Source organism: Vicia villosa, linkage group LG1 (genome assembly GCF_029867415.1).
Source record: "Vicia villosa cultivar HV-30 ecotype Madison, WI linkage group LG1, Vvil1.0, whole genome shotgun sequence".
Taxonomy (NCBI): Eukaryota; Viridiplantae; Streptophyta; class Magnoliopsida; order Fabales; family Fabaceae; genus Vicia; species Vicia villosa.
Window position 1 is genome coordinate 110065136 of NC_081180.1, and position 25513 is coordinate 110090648.

A 25513-nucleotide genomic window follows, 5' to 3' on the forward strand; every position below is an offset into this window, starting at 1 on the left:
TCTATTTTTATCATATATATTCGGCTCATTAAATAAATATAATGATAGTTTTGTTCAGTATTTCAACAATATTTTTTTAAATAATCCTAATTATATTTATTAATTAATCATTCGTGATATTTAAGAAATTATATATTTTAACTCCATTAACCATCCATGGAATATAATACTATTACTATAACTTTTATAAATAGGTGGTCTATAGGTACTTTGTGTCAGTATTTTAAAAATCGGACCAATCATTGAACCGGTGATGATACTGGGTCATTGGTTTATCGGTCGAATTACTGGGTCACTGGTCGAATCGCACGATCAAACCAGATTAAATCGGATAATTCGATTTAATAGATCTATCATTATATAGGTATAAAACTGGTCGAATCAGATGATTCAGTCTCTAAAAAAATATAACTAACTCTTAAATCTTTTAAAAATATCATATCATAAATTCACAATTTCATAACTTAAATTCAAATTTTAAACAAAGTATCACACATAACAAAATAGTACAAAATTACAAAGTCTAATTTCAAACAAAGTCTAATTACAACATAATCTAATTGAATAGTTTATAACAAAATAACTCCAATGTGTATCAAATTTAATTCAAAATAGGATCTCCTAAAAAGAAAATCAAATAAAATTCAATATGTTTATGCTATTTAAGAAAATTTATTAGCAAAGATAACAAATAAACAATAAAGTTTTTAATTTGTCACTAACGAAAAAAACTATGTGAGAATGCTATTTAAGTAATATACTCCTAAATATATTAAAAAAAAGTAAAAAAAAAAGTTTAAAAGAAATGTTAAAAAAAAGTTTAATTTTTTTTTAAATAAAGTAAAAAAAAATTAAACCGTCGGTTTTCACCGGTTTGATGGCATACCCGATCCGACTATTGAATCAGACCGGTTACCTGACCGGTTCTCGGTTCGACCGGTCCGGTTTTTAAAACACTGCTTTGAGTTTTTATTTTTAATGGTTGTTATATTGGATATAATAACTTTTTAATAGTCATTAGAGTGTTTTTTTAATTATATTAATGACTTTTAATTCTTAACGGTAGAATCAAACCTATAAATAGTTTCGGATCCCTAAGCTTGATATCATTCTACTATTTAGAATATTCGCCATCTATATGATAGAGGTTGAAAGCTTGAAAGACTGGAAGGTGGTACACTCACAACACTATAATAATGCCGGGAGATACTTACATAATTTATAATTTTTGAATTTGGTTTAATGATCTTGTTGTTCTTATGTTATCAAGAAAATATGATCAATACAAATTTAAAGTCTAGTTTTCATATTTGTTCTTCTATATTTGGTATTTTATGTATTTTCTTTGTTTTGTTTGTTTTGAGTTTTAGAGTGTTATATTTCCAAATATCATTTGAAATTAATAATTTATTAATTTTTTTAATATTTTTTGTGATTTAAAATACTTAAAAGCGTGTATATAACCCAAAACAAAAACAACTCTAAATAGATTAAATTGAGTCAAATTGAGGGGATTGGATTCTCTAACGTTCATGCAGTAACGTTAGGGTGACTTCCAGTATTTTTTAACACATAATATTTCTAACCATTCACATACTTCCAGTTGGCTTTGGTTTTGTTAATAAATAAATTAAAAATATAGTATAGAAACAACACAGAACATTAATCAAATAATTTCTTTTCTCCTTCAACAATACACTTCACCTTCTATTACTGTATCACCATCACTACAATATTTCCGTCGATCACCGTAACTACCGCCGACCACCGATACATTGTTTTCTCTTCCTTTCAACAAGGTGTCTCTATTTTTTTTTGAAAACGATTTTAATTTCTAACATCTCTTATATGTTGATTGAAAAAATAACTAACCATATGTTCATCCTAATGTCAAATAATAAACTTTTTCAAAGTTTTTTTTCTCTATCACTATCATTCTTGTTGATTTGTTAATTCAACGAAGGAAATATGTATAATAAAATAATTGTTAAACAAGAAACAATTATTTAAGTTGTTTTCTGTTTTTTCATCAATTTTTTTATTATTTATTGTTGTTGTGGTTTATCTCCTTTTTTCAATTAGACAAAATAAAATTCATTGTATTTAATGTCTAATTATGTGTATGTAAATTATGTTATTAAACTATATTGTTTAACTATACTATTCAAAATTTCAGGTTCTTTTACTTGGATGTATGCTAAAAAATGACATTTAGAAATATTGATTGGAAGCTAATGATTGGTATGGAATTTGATTCATCAAAGGCAACTTTTCAATTTTGGCTTGCATACGGTGCACACGTTGACTTTGGCTTTGGAAAATGTTATTTGAACAAGAATAAAAAACATGTTATATATCATTGTGCAGGTTTGTTTGTTGCAAGGAAGGACTACAACAGGCAGACAAAAGAGATGCTTTTGTTAGTAACCATAGAGTTGAAACAAGGACGAATTGCAAAGCAAGGATGAAAAATTTGTTATTCATGGATTCATAGAGGATCATAATCATTCTTTGCAACAATCAGAGACCACACACATGCTAGCATCACATAGAAAGAAAACTGAGGTCCAAACATATGAAATTGATTTAGGTGATGACTCTGGATTACGACATAAGTCGACATTTCAATTTATGTGCACACAGGCGGGGCATAGTTCTAATTTTGGATATACATGTAAGGATATAAAAAATTATTTCAACTCAAGAAGACAAAGAAGTATGGTGTACGGTGATGCTGGATGTCTTTCACAATACTTTGTTCACACACTACCAAAAACACGCCTGGATTGCGGGGGTTTTTAGGTTAATTTGCGGGGGTTTTTAACCTCCGCAAAGTGTTTTGTGGGAGATAGGAAAACCGCCGCTTATACGATTCCCACAATCTATTTGAAGGGGTTTTGGGTGACCGCTGGTATCCGACTGAACGAACTATGGCGGTTTTGTTATGGAGCTTAGAAACCCCCGTAAAATATTTAAAATATGTAAAAAAAATTAAAATAGAATTTGAACTCTTAATTTTATTTTTTTTCAAAATGTAGAGAATAATTTAATTTATACAATCTACCCAAACATAAAAAATGTCAATATTTTAAACAAAGAGAATTACATGTTAACAAAATCTAAATCTTAGAAAATTCACAAGATGTATCATTTTAATAAGGTTTTTTTGACAAAATTTTACTAAGGATTTAAAATACTAAAGATGATATTTTAAAAAAATCTAAAATCTAAGAATCTCTACAAACAAACTTGTATCTCAAAAATAGACTAATGAGCAACAATATATACCAGACATAAACAACAACCATATTTAAAAACCAAAACAAATAGTTTCATTTCAATTTCCACCCGAACTGCTCCCAAACATCCAAAAATCATCTTTGATCAAAACATAATCCATATTAGTCAAAATTGGAAATTTTTACTTTGACCATATGAAAATTGACAATACTCACATATATACATAACAAGTAACGATAAACACTAAACTAACATGTTTCATTTCATTCTTTAAATATTCTAAGACTATGTAAATAGAGTTAAGTACTTGTCATCATTGATTTTTCATCAATAAGAGTAATACTACCATTATGCTGCTTCTACTGATCAATATTGGATGCATTTCTATCAACAACCTCTTATGGATGATCATACTACCAAAATTTTATCTAATTCAACTGTTATGACAATAAATCATCTACCATTAGAAACCATGGTTTTGAGTCCAACATTCATACACAAACATTAGTGACCAATTGACACCAAAGGGAGGTAATGTATCCATTCTAATATGTATTCCAATCATGTTAAGCATTTTAGTAACAACAAAGGAGAATGAACTTAAAGTTTCCAACAATTAGAATCAAATGACAGCCTAAAAAATAGTGAATACCTGAATTGTAGATCCACAAAGGAGATGACAAGAAGCTAGAGTTATGAGTGTTGCAAATCGAGTGCGGCATAACAAGAGTTGCAATCTAGAGTTGAAATAATAAGCAAAGTTCACAGTGAGCAAGTAAAAATTGAATAATATAATTTCAAAACTGAATAAACCCATCACTGTATTCAGCAAGAATTGTTTTTCAACAAGTCTTATTGAAGCATTCTAGATGTATTTTCACTAAATTTCCTTAAAATATTGCTAAGTTTGACCATAAAGACTCCTGAACTTAATATATTCCAAATGACTTTGATGTACATTCATCTTTGTTTTTAAGTATTTGGACACTAATGGTGCAAACAGATGAACAAGGAGCTTAGGTGACCGGGTGAAAGATCAAATCTTAAATATCCAATTCCAATCAAGCTACAAAAACTTATCAGTATTGTGTTCTCTCTTCATTAAATTACTTTCTTAATTCCTTGTGACTAGAGTCACTTGTTTGATTTGTTAACTCAGAAGTAAGGTAAGATTCCTACAATAGACTCATAATTAATCAAGTCACTAGACTCTATCATAATGAGAGTCTCTCAATACCAAGTTACAAAGAATAAGAATGTGGAGGGAAAGGATATTGTTAGGGCAACATAGGATATTAGCTTAGATTCTAAAAAATGAAAATGTAACTGTAATTGTAATTGTGGGCTTGTTTTATTATTACAATTCATTAAAACTAATATGAAAAAATTGTTAATTGCCAAGTACTAAACTCATCACATAACCAAATGAATATACTAGTATATTCAACTTTATAAACATGAAACATATTAAACACTATAGATGCACACCTAAAGATGACAATAATAAAGAAAAATTACAGCCTCATACCTAATTACAGTTACAGTGTCCAACAACAAGTTGTGATGTAGATACACCATATTGATATATCAACAAGCTGCTTATATTAGTTAATACACATCTTAAAGATATGTTGATTCTACTGATAGTTTGACAAGTAATCCTATCACTCCCTGTATAGCAAAATAATAGAATTATAATTTCATAAAGTTAAATTCACACACATTAAAAGTTGCTTACATTATAAATTAATTGGGATAGAGTCGCTCAACCATTTACACTTAAATGATATATGACTTGAACCAATCCGTGCTTACAAAGCTCATTCAACATTTTTGAAGGATGAGAAACTCGATCAACAAAGTACCTGGTTTCAAAAACTTACTAAAATAACAAATAAATATAAAAAAAATTGAATACTCCATTGGGAAAACAATTTTTGACAAAAACAAACAAGTGTTCATTGTAGACAACATAAAAATAGAACAAAAAGGAAAATACACCAGATCTGAAAAAATCAGACATACCTATTAACTTGAAGAAGAAAAAATAGTTCAGCGTTTCCAGTGAGTTTGTGAGATTCAAATTGCAATTAAAACCCTAACAATTAGATGAAAAAGCAAATTAATTTATATTTTAAATTATAAACTTGAATAAAATTGAATTAATTTTAGGGTTTCAAATAGCAATTTGAAGAAATCAAATGATTTTTAGGGTTTCGAATAGAAATTTGAAGAAAAACAAATTTTAATGAACAATGAAAATATTGAAGAGATAATAAGAGATTACCATACGATGAAGAAGATGAAGAGATAAGAAGGTGCAGTGGATGAAGACATGTGAGCGCCAACGGAGAATGATAGTAGGATTTCAACGTCGTGCATGAGAGAAAAAATCGAACTAGAGATAGAGAGTTAGCAAGGAGAGTAAAGGGAGAAAAAGAGAAAGTTAAAAAAATTATTTTTTGGAATATAGAAATAAAAATATATATCTCTACGTGTTCGACACCGAGAAAAAATAGGGGAATAAGTGGTGTTATACAAGACTAACTTTACTTAATTTTGCGGCAGTTCTAATCCTCCCTAAAACAAGTAAATATTTACTCTAAAATTCGCTATTTAATTCAATTTGGGGTTTCTCAAAAACCTCCTTATAATAACCGCCGCAGTAAGACGCGTTTTTTGTAGTGACATGAATTCAAAGTGTTTGAAGTGAACGATGCTAAGGCTATTCCTGTGAGGTACATTTTACGAAGGTGGACAAAGGAAGCTTGTTGCGGTGTTATATAGGATTTTAGGGGAAAAGATGTTGAAGGAGATCCAATGCCATTTAGAACACGAAAACTTAGACAAATTGTCTCTAAATTCATTAGAGTTACGACTAACGCATCGTCCTACGAAGAGTACCTCACAATCATTAATGAAAGGGTAGAAGTCGCGCGCAATAAAATGATTGAACCTCTTTTGCAAAACAGAGATAATGACGGTCATAGTAGTGAAAATCCAACATTTCTAAGCCACAATCTTACGCAATCAAAGGGAATCAATAAACGATTAGGTTTAAAGAGACAAAGGCGACTTAAGATTTGGGTTGAACGACAACCTGCTAAAAAAATAAGTATCACATCTAGAGGAAAGTCGTGCAATCAAGTATCTTAGGAAAAAGCATTAACAAGTGGTTTGATTGATGATGTATCTTGTTCAACACCTCCACTTTATGAACTCCCTCAAACAGAAGAGGATCAATTTAGATTCACAACACTTTTGATGGTAATTTAAGTTGTCTTTGCCTTTGAAAAGTGATTATCATTATTTTTACATATCATGATGTTAATTAGTTTTTGTTACTTAGTAGGCGTCCCTAAATGAAACAAATACTACCTCATTATAGCGATTGAAGCTAATTAGTCTCTAAGTTATAATTATTGGGAATACATTATGTTGATATTTTGGTGTTACTATTTTTTGGTACAATACTTGATGAAGTGTTACAACACCCCCTTGAAAACTTATAAACATGTTTTAGTGTGGCGATTTCACCAATTCTTAAATAGTCATCCTCACTATCAACGAATATTTCATAAGTCAACATTCGAATAATATCAATACATTTTTGTAGATGTGAAAGAGTATATCTACCAGTTGTATCGAACCTCGTCTAAAAATATTCATCATGTTGTCAAAGAGCTTCAATAATTCGAAGGAACATATGTTTATGCATTCAGTAACTTTGAAAAAATTGATCATATGTGTATGTTAGAGCCACTACGCCGTACAAGGGCTTTCACAGCGCTTTTTTTGGCCTTTAACAGCGCTTTAAAGCGCTGCCAAAGCCATTGAACCTGTATCAAACAAACTAAAGCACATTAGTACACTATTAATAAGCTAACAATCTATACAAGTCAAATGGAAGTCAAACCATGCATGTACAAGTAAATCGGAAACGAAATCGGTACAAATCAAAATAAGCGTAAAAAAAGAAAGTTATCGGAATTGAACGAAATTTACATGGCTATGGTAAAACGTCGCCACGGACTCAAAAACAAAGTCGGTTTTCCGAAATTCAGACCCTAAGCCCGACTTTTGATTACGGGCAGAAGCAAAACCGATAAAAAAATAGTCCCGAAATGTAAATATAAGTGCATGAGCAGCTCCGGAATCGTCAAAATAGTATAGTTACATGTAAAGAAGTCAACAAGCGGATACATGGTTCAAAAGTTATGTACAAAACGAGAATATGCACCAAATTGAATAAAACAAATTAGTCGGACTATGTATACTATTACCTTTATCACTAACGTCTCTTTCTTTTCTTGGTAGGTTTGTGTACTACGCGTCTCTTAACAATGCGGACGGTTGGATTGATCCAAATACCCTCATTATGATCATTTCTAATACAAGATTCATTCTCATTTTGATCGTTTCTTGTACAAGATTCAATGCCAACACCAATATCACCTTGATCTTCAATTTTTTCATCAACTATTTTGTTAGATAAAAGCACTATAGACCATTTCGTACTTGTCGGATCATTGACATAGAACACTTGTTTAGCTTGAGAGGCTAGAATGAAAGGCTCATCTTTGTACCCTACCCTATTGAGATCCACTTGCAAAAATCCTGACTTATCCATTCGTACGCCACTATTATTTTCAACCCACTTGCAACCAAATACAGGAATCTGAAACTTCGCGTAATCAAACACCAAAATGCGCTCGATAACCCCAAAATATGACAAATTTGCAAATTTCGGATTTAAGTCATTCGCACTTGATATGTGCATAGCTTCAGCTACCAAGGTAACACCACTATTTTGCATAGTACTTTTATCATCCTGTTCTTTGGTATAAAATGTGTATCCATTAATTGCGTATGCGCTATAAGAAAGTACAATTACAGATGGACCATAGGCTAAACATCTCAACCTTTCTGTTACTGAAGCAGGATCTGAACGATACTTTGAATAAATATGATCTCTAAACCACGGTATGAAACTTCGATTGTGCTCTCGTACTATCCAGTTCTCATTTCTATTTGGATTTAAATCTCGGAGAACAACTTTGTGCATTTCAACAAACGGCTCAACCTCAATCTCATTGTGCAGAACATACAAGTGCACTTGATCCCGTTCGACCATTGATACTGTCACAACTTTATTTCCAATTAGCCTTTTTCCTTCTTTTTTTTCGACAATATGAGATTTGGGGAGTCCAATTGATTGAACATTTGACAGATATTCAGTACAAAACTCAACCGCTTCTTCAGCAACGTATCGCTCGGCAATACAACCCTCCGGTCGACTTCTGTTTTTCACGTACCCTTTTAATATTTTCATATAACGTTCAGCAGGGTACATCCATCTCATATAAGCTGGTCCGCACAGTTGTGTCTCTTTCACAAGATGAACGACTAGATGAACCATTATGTCAAAAAACGAGGGAGGAAAATACATTTCAAGATCACATAAAGTAACAACTATCTCATTTTGCAATGTTGGTAAGATCGCGGGATCGACCACCTTACTGCAAATAGACCTGAAGAAGAAACACAGCTTAGTTATTGCGCTTCTTACTTTTTCTGGCAGAATAGAACGTATACCTATTGGTAAAAAATGTTCCATTATAACATGGCAATCATGCGTCTTCAAACTCTTTAACTTGAGGTCTTTCATGGACACAAGTCTTCTAATATCTGAAGAGTAGCCTTCTGGAAATTTTACTTCACTGAGGAACTTACACAATGTTTTCTTCTCCTTTCTAGATAGAGTGTAAACAGCAGGTGGCAGATATGTTCGTCTTCCTTTCGTCACGGGCCCCAATTCAGTTCTCATCCCCATGTTTACCATGTCATTCCTTATGTTAACGCCATCCTTAGACTTTCCTTGTATATTGAGTAGCGTACCTATAACGCTGTCAAATACATTTTTTTCAATATGCATAACATCCAGGAAATGTCTTACGTACAACGACTTCCAATATGGAAGTTCAAAGAAAATTGACTTCTTCTTCCACCCACCCTTGACAATTGAATGTGCAAAAGGCTTGCCAAACTGAGTGCTCACATCTTTCACCTTTTCAAAAATTTGATCACCTGACAAAAAAGGCGGGGCTGTACGATGTTCGGCCTCTCCATTGAATGCTTTTCTCCACCCACGGTAGTGATGATTAGAATTTAAGAATCTACGATGGCCGAGAAAGACATTCTTCTGACAAAGCGCCAATCGTGTCGTATCGGTTTCATCTTCACAAACAGGACACGCCTTTTGACCCTTGTTGCTGTACCCGGATAGATTTCCGTATGCTGGAAAATCATTAATTGTTCCAAACAACATCGCCCTCAAGTTGAAACTTTCTTTCCTATACCCATCGTAAACCTCCACACCTCTCTCCCACAAAAACTTTAAATCTTCGATTAAGGGTGCCAAGTATACGTCTATGTCATTCCCTGGTTGTTTAGGCCCAGAAATTAGCATAGATAACATCATGTACTTACGCTTCATACATAGCCACGGAGGTAAGTTATAAATCATAAGAATCACAGGCCATGTGCTATGCGAGATACTTTGAATACCATGCGGGTTCATTCCATCAGTAGACAATGACAACCGAAGGTTTCTTGCTTCTTTTCCAAATTCAGGATATTCAGTATCAACTTTACTCCATTGTGGTGAGTCTGCCGGATGTCGCAACTTTCCATCAATAATTCTTTCATCTGCATGCCAAGTCAAGTGTCTTGAATCGGTCTCACTACGATACATGCGTCTAAATCTCGGAATTATAGGAAAATACCATAAGACTTTAGCAGGAGACAACTTTTTCTTATATCGAGGGGCACCACATTTAGGACACTCATTCAACGCTGCATACTCGTTTCGAAACAAAACGCAATCGTTTGGACATGCGTGTATCTTATCATAGCTCATTCCAATAGAAGACAACATCTTTTTGGCTTCATACGTTCGATTGGGAAGAACATTATCCTCTGGTAGCATATCTTTCATAAGGGCTAATAACTCTGTGAAACTTTTATCCGACCATCCATTGTCCGCCTTTAAGTTGTACAACTTTAACACCGCAGACAATCTTGTGAATTTTGAACAACCATCATACAACGGTTTCTCTGCATCGCTTACCAACCTCTCAAACATTTTGGGACAATCCGCTAGATCTTCTTCCAGCGCTTCTGCAATCTCTTCGACACGATCACAATCGTATGTGTCTGTGCAATCGTCGTTTGAAGCATACTTCCTATTACACCTCGACCCAGCATTCCCGGTACTTTTCTCACCATGCATTGTCCAACATGTATAACTTCTATCAATTCCAAACCGTAGTAAATGAGATCCCAACTGATTCCCGTTAACCTTACCCCCGGCATAACAGCAACCCAAGCAAGGACACGGCATTCGAAGCGGGTCTTTGGAGTTCGCAACCGCAAACTCAACAAATTCACATACCCCTTTCTCGTACTCTTTCGACAATCGGTTTGAATTCATCCATGTCTTATCCATGTCTTAATTAAGCTAAACAACAACGGTCAAACTTCCACTCTTCACAAGTAACCCCTATGGCGAATTCAATTCACAAAGTTAGTAAGTACCTCCTATATTAACTCTCTAAACACATAAAACTAATGTGTTTCTGTCAAAACGCAAAGTATAAACGGAATGAATCCGAAGCAATAAAACGTAACATATATAATCACACAATTTCAGACAAATTCATCATAATACCAGTAATTTGAGAAAGAAATTTACCTCGGATGTTACCGAACTCAAGAAAACGCCAAACGTCGAACTAGGCTGGGAAACGATCAAACTTTCACTATACACAAGTTACCCCTATAGCAAATTCACAAAGTTAGTAACCACCAAGACAAAATCGATTGAACAAAGGAAATCAACAATAGTTTGATGTGTGTACATACTCCTAAATATGTAGTACCAGAGTCAATGATACGAGCTCCAAAGAGATCCAAAGTTATCAATCCAGTCAGACCTATACAAGAAATTCAATTCAATGTATGATTATAATAAGAATGGGTGAATAGCTCATGATGCAGTTAAATAAAAGTATATAATATATATTTTATCAAATTCCAAAATCTATATAGCTATGTATGTACTAGCTAGGGTTATTGTTGTTGTTATTATATATAAATAAAAGTATATAATATATAATATATATTATATATTATATAGTTTATATATATGCATAATACTGTTTGGTGCAGTATTGTCCATCTCAAACTTCCAGATATGTATTCATCAAATAGTTCGTAGTAACAGTTAGAAACTGCGCTATTTCTTAGAAACTTCGTAGTAACTACCTTTTCACTAAATTAAGAAATATTGTAGGATAACTTCATGTGAATTCTAATGAATGAAAAACTGTCTGTAATGTGAGTTTTATGGCATATGGAGGGAATGGTATGATTTTAGTGCTGGTCTCTGTTTCATGAGATGTTTCATTTTTAATTATGTTCATACTGATACTATTATATATTCATTTTTATATCATTTAATTTATATTCAGTTTTATGCCCAAATATATGATGGGCATCGGTTATGCCACTAGCTAGTTATATAACTTTACACGTATGTATATACCGACATGCCTCAAAATCCACTACATATATCATCATTGGTAGAGAAATATTGCACCTCCTCCACTATCTTATACAACAGTCAAGAAACTTTACTCACAATTTCAATTCTACTAAGATAACAAGAGACTCACAATTTCAATTGTACTAAGATAAGAAGAGGCTAAGGACATAAATGGAGACCACAAATTAAGAATAAGAGCCTCTCTATGGAACAGAACTCAAAAGATAAGAAGAGGTTAAATTTATATTTTGTGAAAACCATACAAGCAGACCCCAAACAATCCAACAGCCACCATTTCACAGTTCAACAGAACTCAAAACCCTATCACTTAGAAGTTTCTGGAACAAACCCTATCACCTAAAATCACACGTTTCTGGAACTAGGCAATTGCTAACAGAAATATTATGTATATATATATATATATCAAAGGCCTTAAGAAAAGAGCATTCCATCAAATTCAGAATCACAAGGATACATTGATACATCTAGGGTTTTGTTAAAAGCTATGAGAAGTGTGATACCTGGGTGGCGCAAAGCAAGTTGCTACCAGAGGAGAAGAGACGGAGACGAAACGATGGTGGTGGACGGAGGAGAAGAAGTTCGCGCGATGGTGGTGGACGGAGGACCGATAAGGTTGACGGAGGACCGATAAGGTTGACGGAGGACCGACGACGGTGAGGGGTGGGGTTTCTGGTTCGCGTGCAGAGAGAAAAAGAAAGAGAGAAAGTGAGAAACAGTAGAAGCGTGTTTTTGGTTTTAATTTTAGTAATAAGGCTACTAAAGCGCTTCTGGAAAGCGCTCTCATAGCCTGGGCTATACCAGCGCTTTTGACAAAAAGCGCTCTCATTAAACACCCCTACCAGAGCGCTTTTGAAAAGCGCTTTCGTTCCCCCCACGTTCCCCCCACCTACCAGAGCGCTTTTGTAAAGCGCTTTCGTACCCCCCCCTACCAGAGCGCTTTTGAAAAGCGCTCTCATAACCCCCCCCCCTACCAGAGCGCTTCTTAAAAGCGCTTTCATACCCCCCCACTATTAGAGCGCTTTTTTAGCGTGTTTTTTAATTTTGTCTTTAGCGAAGCCTATGCCAGCGCTTTTCCTAAAAGCGCTTTCGTAGGGGTGCTGCTAAAAGCCAAATTTGGCGTAGTGAGCTTTGAAAAAATAATCATTGAAAATTTTTCCATGCCCTTCTTCACGATTCCTCTCTTTAATCCTTCTTTGACTTCTAGGCTTGTTGGAGCTCGCAACTTCTTCTTGAACTTGACTTTCATTAAAAAACCTCACAAATTCTTCATTCATGTCATCATTCATATAATTCATGAACATTTTTTTCAATTTGTGAAGGATTGGAAAGATCCATTTTGCAATGTTAGAAAGATTGTGAAGCTTATTATGTATGTTATGAGTATTTATAAGAATAATTTGAATAACTAGTTTGAATAACAACTAATTTGAATAACGACTAATTTGTTTAAAGACTAATTTGAATAATATAATTTGCATAACTACTATTTTGAAAATGATCTAACATACATGTTATCAATTAAGTCCGTATTTTTTTCTAATTAATTTGAACAACTATTCATGAGCGTATAACCTTGGATTCATATTTGATGTATCCTTTGAGAGTATTTACAAATCATTAATCTGCAATCTTTCCTTTTCATTCCCGACCCTTTGCATTTCTCATTTGACATTTTTTCTCTCTATCTCAACTTGTTCACTCTCAATATGTGCATAATCACATACAAATTAATTATGAGACCAATTTAAATTTTGTCTAAGCCATCTTTCAATATATTAAATTTAAATTTGGGGTTAGACTTTTCCACAAGCTTTTCTTTCTCCTTTCTTTTAGCCGATTGGACGACGTAAAAAATAGGTAGTTGTGGGTTATACTCCCTGCTTGTTGATGTAGGTGGGTTAGAAGAAGATGAATATGTCTCGAAATTGAATTCTTTGTTTTTTTGGCAGAAGGTTCTGATAAACCTACGATTCATTTGGATTCACCTCTCAATAATATTCGTGTCTCTCTTAATGTGAATCTTTCATTTTCATCTTGTTAATAGATATTATGTGTTGCTGAAATAATATTGTCTAATAGCTCTTTTTTTTTTTTTTGCAGAAACAACTTGTTTGTAACAACCAACCAATTTTTGAACAGATGGATAAATTTTTTTGTGCCATCGATCTTTTATTGCCATCAAATTTCTCTCTTGATAAATCTTATTGAAGTGTTTGTTATAAGCTTCACAAATCCTATTCCAAAAATAATATTTTTTTTATCAATCCCAACAATTAAATTCTTTGAAATATTGAACCATGATTGAATGAGAATTTCATTCCCCTTTAGCTCTTTATCATTAGATTGCATGTCAGTACGCTCTATTTGAATTCGGTGAGACATAGGGGAATTAATTTGTTGAGATGTAAATTATTGATATTGATAGGGGTAGGGTGGTGTATGATATGAGTAGTTTTAAAAATGTGTATTATTTTGTGGGTTTGAAATAAATAAAAAAAAAATTTAATATTTTTGATGTGGTATTGATTTGGGTTATGAGATGGATTTTTAAAATATGAATGAGAATTTACCCCTATTTTACATAAAATTGAAAAATAATTATTGTGGTTGGGTTTTGTTGAAAACTAAAGTGTGAAGAAAAAAAAATTGAGAGTTAATAAATTGTTCCAATCCCGCCGCCCGCCAACCCGCCACTTTGGCGGGGCGGACATGATTTTTATTCCCATTTTATTGTAAGTACAAGCCTATACTCACCAAGGAGTTTTCGATTCATGGCAAACATCATAAGTGAGCAAACACAAAAGCACAAGTGGATGACTCAAGGAAAATCAAGTTTTGGCTATCTAAGACAATGTAGGTCGACCTACCCTGTGTCAAGGTCAACCTATAAAGCTCAAATTAATCAACATATGGTTTTGCATCAACTAGGCCGACCCAGTGCATCATTTGGTCGACTCAAATTAAGGCAAACAAAGAAGATACAGACATGCCACTGTTAGGTCGACCCACTCACCTTCCTAGGTCGACCTAAATTGAAGGAATTTACATATGTCACTGTTAGGTCGACCTACCCACAATCCTAGGTCGACCTAAACTGAAGAAAAGTCCCAAGAACGCATTTCAACTGACTTTAGGTCGACCTAAACCTTCAACAGGTCGACCTAACTGGCAACAACTGACTTTAGGTCGACCTAAACCTTCAACAGGTCAACCTAACTGGGTACAATTTCAACTCAACTAAATCTGCTTCTGTTAGGTCGACCTAATCAATGAAACAGGTCAACCTACCTTCACAAAAATGCCAAAATTGTATGTTTGCTCTGCATCAACACACCAGCTCCCATATATATTGTTTGCTGTCAATTATTGAGTTCAACACCAACAACTGAAAGATATACAAAGGCTTATCATCTTCGATCATCGACACAACTCCAACACAACTACACACAATCATTTTTGCGTTGAGGGTTTGCGTTCAAGATCGATAACGTCCATGGAACGGAATTGAAGATTCCTAGTGGGTGAAGATTTGTGGGGTTTTTGGTGAATAAAATCTGAGGGTTTTGTCCTCCAAGATTGGTGAATCTTGGGGGTTTTTATCAAGAGGTTTCATCAAGGATCCAGCTGAGTGTGAAGATTGAAGAACAAGGGTTCAAGCAAATTCAAGACACTGCAGAAAAGGGATCAAAGTGAAGCTCTTGGGATACCTTGATCTGGCTCAAGATTAAGGGGGGAGAAGATTCAAAGGATCGACAAAATTGGTTTATTGTTTATCGCTTTGTTATCTTCTTTGTATAAACTGCTTTCAATATTAATGGAAGACTTCCCAATTCCCGTTTGGAATTGGGGGCAGACGTAGTCGTAGCGAGGACGATCGACGAACTCCCTGAACAAATATCGTGTTCTTGTCGCTTTTATCTTTGCATTTACGTTTTGTTCATATTTGGTTATAATTGCAAATTGATCAACGATTCAAGTGTTAAAATTGTGAATTAAGAACTTGCATAAACATCACAATTCACCACACATTGAATCACCATCAATTTGAACATTATCACCAAGTGTTTGTCTTTTTGCTTCATCCATTATCACAACATTGCAAACAAATTTTATCAAATTAGAAGTTAATCGATTTTCTTTAGTGCAACGAATTGATTCGATAACCTATCCTTTCATTGTTAATCCCAATTATTTTGTGGTTTTATCACATATACAGCCCTTACAATAGCGGTCCGGAATAGACGCAAGTCGATTCATAACCGCCTTCGCTTAAGTTTGAAATAATTCCGAAAAACTCTGGGAGATCTATTCACCCCCTAGATCCTTAAGCCTAGCGTCTAACATTTATTTGGCGGGCTTGTCCGTTCCGCTTGCTTTTTAGCGGGCATTAGGCGGGCGCAGGGCAGACGGCCTGTTTTACCACCTCTAAATGACAATGAGGAGTAAATGATTGAGTTGATTTTAATTTATTTTTACTATGAATGACAATTAAACTAAAAACAAATAATTAATTTATTTTAAAAATGACATTGATGTTACTGTATCATTGAAATAGGAATGACAATGATAATATTAAATATGCATTGACTACTAATATTTATATATGATGCAAATATATAAATATTAATATTTTAATATAAAGTCACATCATAAAAATGGTAAAATAATTTTTAACAGAAAAATTGTAATATATATATATATATATATATATATATATATATATATATATATATATATGATGCGAACTATCACTACATAAAAGATGCTCTGCAGCGACGTGGATAGCACGTCGCAACAGGAAACATCACGTGGCAACAAAAAAATAGTGACGTGGGCCAACGTGTCGCAGGAGTTAAAGTGGCAACTACGTAGCGACGTGGAGACCACGTCAAAAAGTAGCGACGTGACTCCAACATCGCAACAGGACTACATGGGAAACAGCTATCTGCACACACAGCAGGTGTGGCAGGTGTGGAAAAGTGTGAAGTTGACCAATGTAGCGACGTGGTTTCCACTTGGCTACATTAAATGCATTTTTAAAAAAAAAAAAATAATCACGCTGGATGTGATTGGTTTTATTGGTTTTATATAATTAATTAATATATAATAAAATTTATATAATAAAATATATATAATAAAATTTATATATAATAAAATTTATATAATAAAATCTATAAAATATAATTTATATAATAAAATTTATAAAATATAATTTATATAATAAAATTTTAAAAAATAAATTCATATAATAAACTTTATATAATAAATTCAAGGGTTAATACCTATTTTTACCCCTGCCATATGGGGTTGGTTTGAAAAACCACCTGCCAAAAAAAAACTTGCAAGAATTTCCCTAACATTTGAAGATTCTCTCGTTTTAAACCCTGTAAAAATTTTATTTTGAAAACCATCCTTGCCACTTCAAAGACTCTATCATTTTGAACCATGTAAATTATTATTTTTAGTAAAACCAACTTTGTCTATCATATTCCAGAGGGTTTAAAATGACATAATCTACAAGATTATAAGGTTTAAAATGAGTGAATCTTCAAATGATAAGGTTGGTTTTAAAAACAAAAAATTTACAAGGTTTAAAACGAGAGAATCTTCAAATGTTAGGGGAATTCTTGCAACTTTTTTTTTGACAGGGGGATTTTTCAAACCAACCCCATATGGCAGGGGTGAAAATAGGTATTAACCCTAAATTCAATTAAATAAAACTAAAAATTTAAAACTAATATTTTAATGAACTAAAATGTAGAATAATTTACATAAAAATAAATTAAAAACAAATAAAATACAAAATGTTTTTAAGAGGCATCATCCGGAAAATAATTATCCGGATTAAAATCATCAGCCACTCCGTCATCCTCCGGCTCTTGAAGAGGAGCATTACTGTAATTTCCACCTCCTTGCATTAACCGTCTCATCTGCTCCTCCATCTCAGCTTGCTTCTTCATAATGCCCTCTATCTGCCGCGCATGCTGCTCCTCCATATTAGACTGCTTCTTCCGCATCATCTCCATCTGGGCCTCATTTTCGCGTCTCGCCAATTGCCTTATTAATTCAGTTTGTTCCTGTGTCAGATTTGGTTGACGCGATCCACCCTCTCCATCCTGAACTCTTTGAAACAGATTGCGGTCACCACGTCTATAGTTGGCCGCCAAATTTCCAGCACCAAAAAAGCAACCATTAGTTCCTTTTTCTGTAATAACCTCACACCAAATATAGTGATCAACATCCGCGTTACGCGGCTCCCCCTCTGCTGGCATGAATTGAGGATTATTTTCCAGAAAAATGGCAAGCCGTCTATCATATTCTCCCTGCACACATATTCAATAAAAAAAATTTAAGTTAAATATTTAAATGCATATTTAATTATACTAAATAAATATGTACATACTATAAATTAAAATATATTAAAAAATTGTCACGTGATTTTCACGACACAACTTATGATTTGCCACATGATTTTCACGTGGCAAATGAGATGTTATTTCATGTGGGTCACTAATTATTGGTCTACATTCACATTTAAGACAGGGACACCTAACTCCTCCACTATGCCAAATTTGTCTTTTAGCAGCACCCCTACGAAAGCGTTTTTAGGAAAAAGCGCTGGTATAGGTTTCGCTAAAAACAAAATTAAAAAACACGCAAAAAAAGCGCTTTATAGGGGGAGTTACGAAAGCGCTTCCAAAAAGCGCTGGTAAAGGGACGGGTACGAAAGCGCTTTTCAAAAGCGCTCTTATAGGTGGGTTTTGAAAGCGCTTTCAAAAGCGCTGCTATAAGGGGTTGGGTACAAGAGCGCTTTTACCCTAAAAGCGCTGGTATAGCCATATGTACTAAGGCGCTTTTCAAAAGCGCTTTCATAGATGTTTTAAAATTAAAATTTCTGAAAACAAAATTAGACAGAACGCGCGTTTGCCCCAATCCCTAATTCCCTCTTTCTCTCAGAACCCAGAATTTTGTCGTCGGAGAAGAAGACCAAGACCATTTAACCACCGGAGAAAACCCACCGTCTTCGTTGCCACCGTGTTCGTTGCCTGCACCATTCCAAATCAGAAAACCGTGAGCCACCGGAGAAGAACACTCAATATATCGTTTGGTTATGTTGTTGAGGAAGAAGATTCACCATCTCAGCCACATTAGAGGTATGTTTCTTAAGGATTCTAGTTGTTATTACTGTTGTTGTGGTTCTGTTGTCTTTGTTGTGGTTCTGTTGTAGTTCAATGTTGTTGTCAATACTCCAGTAGTTTTGTTGAAAGATTGCAATGTGCACTCACAAGTTGTTTGTGAAAATGCCTCAACAACTTTATACATGTTATAAATTTGATTATATAACAAGGAATCATGTTATTTTTGAATGAACATTGAGGAAATTAGACATGTTTATGATTTAGTACAAATGACTTGTCATGCCTCAACAGCTTATTTTGAAATTTTGTACTTTTATTTCTCTATGATCAATACATTGAGCTCTTGGTAAACAGCTCTATCATTAGTTTGAATACATATTAATATGATATTATGCTATAGCCTATAAGAAATTGAACAATCTATAAAACTAGACCAATGCTTTGCACAATTCGTACTAATATTTGCAATACTTGCCACTGTAAAACCAATGAAACAATTCACAACCAGCCCTTTTAATCTTAACAGCCTTCTTGCATGTGTAAGAGGCAAAGAACCATGGACACTTCAAAGTAGTTGTTGCACTATTGTTCAAGTCTATAGTTTAAAATCTAAATTCTAAAAGAATATTCATTTGAATAAATCTTGTAGTGTTAGCTCTTGATGAAATGTATTAACAAATTTTGAAGTGCACCCTTACATATCTAAAAGCTTCAAGTTATGAATTTTAAAAATTGACAATCAACATCTTATTTAATAGAAGTCTACCATCTCTACCTTATTCCTAAATTTATGATTAATTTATGCCATATGTTTCTATATTTTATTTGAGTCTTAAGGACAAATTTTTAGACTTCTCAATGGACAGCTTGTTCCCAAATTTATGATTAACTTTATTTGTTGTTTCTTTTATTTAAGTTCTTGATTCTTGAGTAATGTTATGCTAGCTGCATGACTTATTCTATGTGGTTAATTAAGTGGATAGTTTGTATATGTTCATAAAAATTTATATGTGGTTGTGTTGATAATTGGTGAGTACTGTAGCATGTTCGTGCGATTTTGGCTCGACCTTTCGAGCATTCCATGTGTAAATTCGATGCTGTCCCGTTTTTTGTTTTGCTCGTACAATGTGACTTAATTTCAACTCAATGCATACTTGATTTCTCTAGTGTCATATTAATATGTTCATGAAGCTTTTATCTTAATCATATTTATATTGACCATTGACATTGTTTTAACACCTAAAGCCTTTAATGCTAGTGTGATGGTATCGTATTTGCTCGCTTTTGCGACAACTTTTTGTGTGCTTTCTCGTTAGACATTAATGCTGCCCTGTTATGAAAATACATGCTAAATTGTTGTTTTCTCATGAGATATAATTGCTCCACCTTGATTTCTCCATTTGTATGACTCGACTATGATTTGTGGTCGTTTTCACGACGATGTTTTAACATGGGTAGTTGCTGCCCCGGTTTTAATATAACATGTGTAGTTAAAAATATTTAATAAGTTAAAAATTGGGTTTAAGTCTCATTCTTCCTGGAAATGTTCTATCGTACATCCAACTACGATAGTAATGTTAATCATTATCATTTTGGGTTAGTAATGTTAATCAACTTAATAAGTACAACTACCCATGTTAATCATTATCATTTTGGGTTAGTAATGTTAATCATTATCATTTTGGGTTAGTAATGTTAATCAACTTAATATTATTCTTAGACGTATACTACACATGTTATATTGAATATATGTTAACCATAAAGTTACTATTTTATTAACTACACATTTTAAAAATACTACACATATTGAAAATATTATTTAATAAAAATACTACTAATATTTTTAACTACACATGTTATATTAAAAATACTACTATTAAATATTTTTAACTACACATGTTATATTTTTAACTACACATGTTATATTAAAAATACTACTATTAAATATTTTTAACTACACATGTTATATTAAAACCGGGGCAGCAACTACCCATGTTAAAACATCGTCGTGAAAACGACCACAAATCATAGTCGAGTCATACAAATGGAGAAATCAAGGTGGAGCAATTATATCTCATGAGAAAACAACAATTTAGCATGTATTTTCATAACGGGGCAGCATTAATGTCTAACGAGAAAGCACACAAAAAGTTGTCGCAAAAGCGAGCAAATACGATACCATCACACTAGCATTAAAGGCTTTAGGTGTTAAAACAATGTCAATGGTCAATATAAATATGATTAAGATAAAAGCTTCATGAACATATTAATATGACACTAGTAGAATATTTTTAACTACACATGTTATATTTTTAACTACACATGTTATATTTTTTATTTTAAATATACATATATAATATATATTATACTTTTAATATATATTTTAATTTAAAAAATATATTTTCAATTTAATAACAATAACATATATTTCAATTTTAGAAATATACCATATAATCATATTATATTTTATTTTAAATATACCATATAACATATATTCTACTTTTAATATATATTTTAATTAAAAAAAAAGGTATTTTTAATATAATAACAATAACATAACATATATTCTTTTTCTATTTAACATATATTCTTTTTTAGTAATATTCAGTTTTTAAGATTAATATCATAAAATACATATATTTTATTTTGAAAATAAAAAACAGATTTTAAAACTAAATCTAAACATTACTTATGATGCACGTGATTACTTATATTTTTTTATTTTAAATATACATATATAATATATATTATACTTTTAATATATATTTTAATTTAAAAAAATGTATTTTCAATTTAATAACAATAACATATATATTTCAATTTTATAAATATAACATATAATCATATTATATTTTATTTTATTTTAAATATACATATATAATATATATTCTACTTTTAATATATATTTTAATATTAAAAAAATATACTTTTAATATAATAACAATAACATAACATATATTCTTTTTCTATTTAACATATATTCTTTTTTATTAATATTCAGTTTTTAAGATTAATATCATAAAATACATATATTTTATTTAGAAAATAAAAAACAGATTTTAAAAATAAATCTAAACATTTTTCTATTAATTTTTAAAATTCTAAAATACATATATAATAGTTTTTCTAATAGTTTTTTTATACAATATTATTTTAAACATTTTTCTAACATAATAAATCTAAACATTTTTCTATTAATATTTAAACAACATTGGAAAATATATTACACCCTAAATTAATATCCTAATTAAATTTAAACAACAACATAATATTTAATCTATAATTTCGTTTTATAATAACCTAATTAAAAAATAACTTAATTAAAAAAATAACCTAAAAAAATGTAAAAACTTACCTCTTCTTCAATCTACTCATCCTTCTTCTTCCTTCACCTTCTTCTTCCTTTACCTTCTTCTCCTCCTTCACCTTCTTCTTCCTTCAAATTAAATGAAAAAAAATTAAACTATATATTGACAGCATAAAACACAGTATGAACACAAAATTATAAAATACTTTGAATACCTTGTAGTGCAATTGAATGAGATTGAAAGTTTGGGGATTTTGGGAGAGGAGAAAATTTGGGTTTGTAGGAAATGGGGGATTTTGGAGAGTTGCAGAGAAGAAGAACAAGAAAATGTGTATGAAATGGTAAAGGGGAAGAAGAAAATTGCGTGTATTAATTAACACATCAGTGACGTTAACATCACGTCGCAACTTTGCCACGTGGGTTACACGTCACTACACTCAAACGGTTATAACAATTATTACATACTCTGCCACATCTGTACAAGTGGCAGAGTTATTTTTCCAAGTAAAAGGTTGCGACGTGGGGAAAACATCGCTACAAAATTTAAAAAAATTTCAAATCTCCCTCCAGCTACAACGTTAAAGTTTGTATTTTTTTATTTTTTACTTTGTAGTAGCGACGTGACTCACACGTCGCAACTGTTTAAAAAAAAAAGAAACTCTCTGACAAGTCTGATTATAACGTTGGACTGATTTTTTTAATATAAAAGTTTGTTGTGACGTGGATAACACGTTGCAACCTGTGACGTGTAAAACACGCCGCTAATATATGTCGCAGGAGAACACATTTTTTGTAGTGTATATTTATTACATAAATGATGCGTGGAATGTTCTAGACGTGGCTTGAGGATCTAAGATTTTGGTTTGGAGATGATAAAATTATTTATCCCAATTATATCTTTTACGAATTTAATAAAAACTTCATTATTTTGTAATCGAGTTTGAGATTTTTCGTTCTCCTATCAATATATTCTTGCTTTAAAAAAATGCAAACTTTATATATATATATATATATATATATATATATATATATATATATATATATATATATATATATATATATATATATATATATATATATATATATATATATATATATATATATATATATATATATATATATATATATATATATATATATATGCAAACTATAATTTTTTAACAGAATATTTGTAAATCTTCTACAATTTTAGACGGAATTATAATTTTTAGACAAAACTATGTAGTAAAACATGTTTGCAAATGATAAAACATGTTTGTAAATCTTCTCTACTATAAAATTTTAAGATAGAACTACAATATTTAGACTGAACTTGATGAGACATACATTAATCAAACATTAGCCGTTTATTTTTCTTCTCAATCCGAATATGAACATATCCAAACTACACACAAATTAAAGTCATATATAGCTCTAAACATAAAATACAAACTTTCGAAGTATACAATTATAGATCATTTATAAATAGTTTATCCAAGAACACATTAACAACAGCAACAACATAGAGTCACAAATATTAGATGAGATAAAACTACATCTTCTCCATCAAAGCCCTATAATTGTTTATCACACACACTCTTTCTTCATAAAAGAACAAAAAAATCAAAAGGAAACCAACGTATATATAAGTATTAAAATACAGGTAATTAATCTGTCTAAATTTTCTTTGGATAAAGACAATGTATACCCATGGCTCCCTTGATAAATACATATATATAAATATATAATAATTAAATTTTTTTTTAAAAGTTAATTATTGATTAGTCCTCTAATTAGGAATATGATTAAACTGATCACACCTGCTCCTCACTTCACCTTTATTACCAGTCTTCACTCCATGCACAGAAAGCTTCTCCATTGCCTTAGCAAAATCCTGAAAGAAAGCTTGTTCATCTTTCGCATAAAGTTCTACGATTGGCTTTGTTCTTGGATCAACCGCCAAAAGATAATCACTAGTCAACAATCCCAAACCCTTCAAAACATTTTGAAAAAAAGCATTGTCGAATTTCCCGGGTGACCTCACGTCATTGAAAGCAGCCATGGAAGGGTCACTGGTGTAATTCTGGCACACTTTTCTCAACCCTGCAGCAAGCTTAGGATGAAGAGTTGGATCGATCTCAGAAGTTTTGCTGTAGTTGAAGATTCTGTTGCTGAATTCTTTGCAGTGAGTGAAACCTATTGTGTGTGCGCCAGTTAAAGCAACCATTTCCTTGATAGTGTAATTCTTTACGGTAAACTTGTTGATGATATCGTCCATTGACATTGCTGTTGTTGGAAGACTTTCTTTGGTTCTTGAACCATCTGATACAAGACTATCTTTTCTTCCCAACCTAACGGGATAAAACGGGCCACCAACCATCTTAACAAGGTCTCTTGTGGCCTGTGCCATAACGTCGGAGCACGAAACGATGCCGGGACAAGCTAGCTCCAATGCGTTTTTAATTTTGACAATGATGTCGAAAGCGTCTCCGGAGAGGGAGAGGTTGAGTTCGGCGTCGCGTTCGGCGTGAGGGTTGTAGGCGGTGGAAGAGACGAGGACGGAAGCGTCGCAACCATCGGTGATACAGTCGTGGAAAAACATGCGGAGGATGCCGGGTGCGGTTGCGGGGCTAGCGCTTTGTTTGATGTAAATGTTTTCCCTGACGATTTTTTCGAAGTCGGGACATGTTTTTTTGTAGTAGTTAACGTTGAGTTTGGCGGAGGAAAATGGAAGGCAAATGAAGAGAAGGAAAAGGAGAGGGAAAGACATTTTTTTTGTTTTTTCCAAGAGAAGTTTTTAAGAGCTAAGAGACTCTTTTTTCCTCTCTTGGGTTTGTAAATGATGATTGAGAGGTCCCTTTTTGGGAAGGAAGGGAAGAAATTGGGTGAGGGGAAGAGAATGCATATGTGCCAAGTTTGGGCACAATGAGAGGTGGGAGAAAAGGGAATACAAGGTGTGGAAGAGAGGGGTTTAAGGGAATTTTTGTTATTTTTTTGTGATTTTCAATTAAATGGTTAGTTTTTAGAATTGGCTATTTTTGCATGCTTTTGTGGACTATTTTAAGAATTAGACTAGAGATCCAACATAGAAACCTCTATATCAATGTTCATTTGGCTCAACCATAATTAGATGGATACAACAAATTCACCATAAATCCAGAAAAGTTAAACATATAAACACTTATATAATATGATAATAACATGTATTAGTATCTTTTATGA

General features: G+C 32.4%; 1 protein-coding gene and 1 long non-coding RNA gene across 2 annotated transcripts; both read right to left on the minus strand.

Moving 5' to 3' along the window:
* Positions 1–4774: 4774 nt before the first annotated feature.
* On the minus strand, positions 4775–5661 carry LOC131614247 (uncharacterized). The gene is made up of 3 exons (XR_009287638.1): positions 5528–5661; positions 5266–5338; positions 4775–5105 (listed from the first exon to the last, which is right to left on the minus strand). It is a non-coding gene; the product is annotated as an uncharacterized LOC131614247 (long non-coding RNA).
* An 18091-nt stretch (positions 5662–23752) lies between these two features.
* On the minus strand, positions 23753–25198 carry LOC131614251 (peroxidase 65-like). Its single transcript, XM_058885867.1, has one exon. The coding sequence runs from the start codon at positions 25059–25061 to the stop codon at positions 24081–24083; it is 981 nt and encodes a 326-aa protein (XP_058741850.1). The 5' UTR covers positions 25062–25198; the 3' UTR covers positions 23753–24080.
* Positions 25199–25513: the final 315 nt, after the last annotated feature.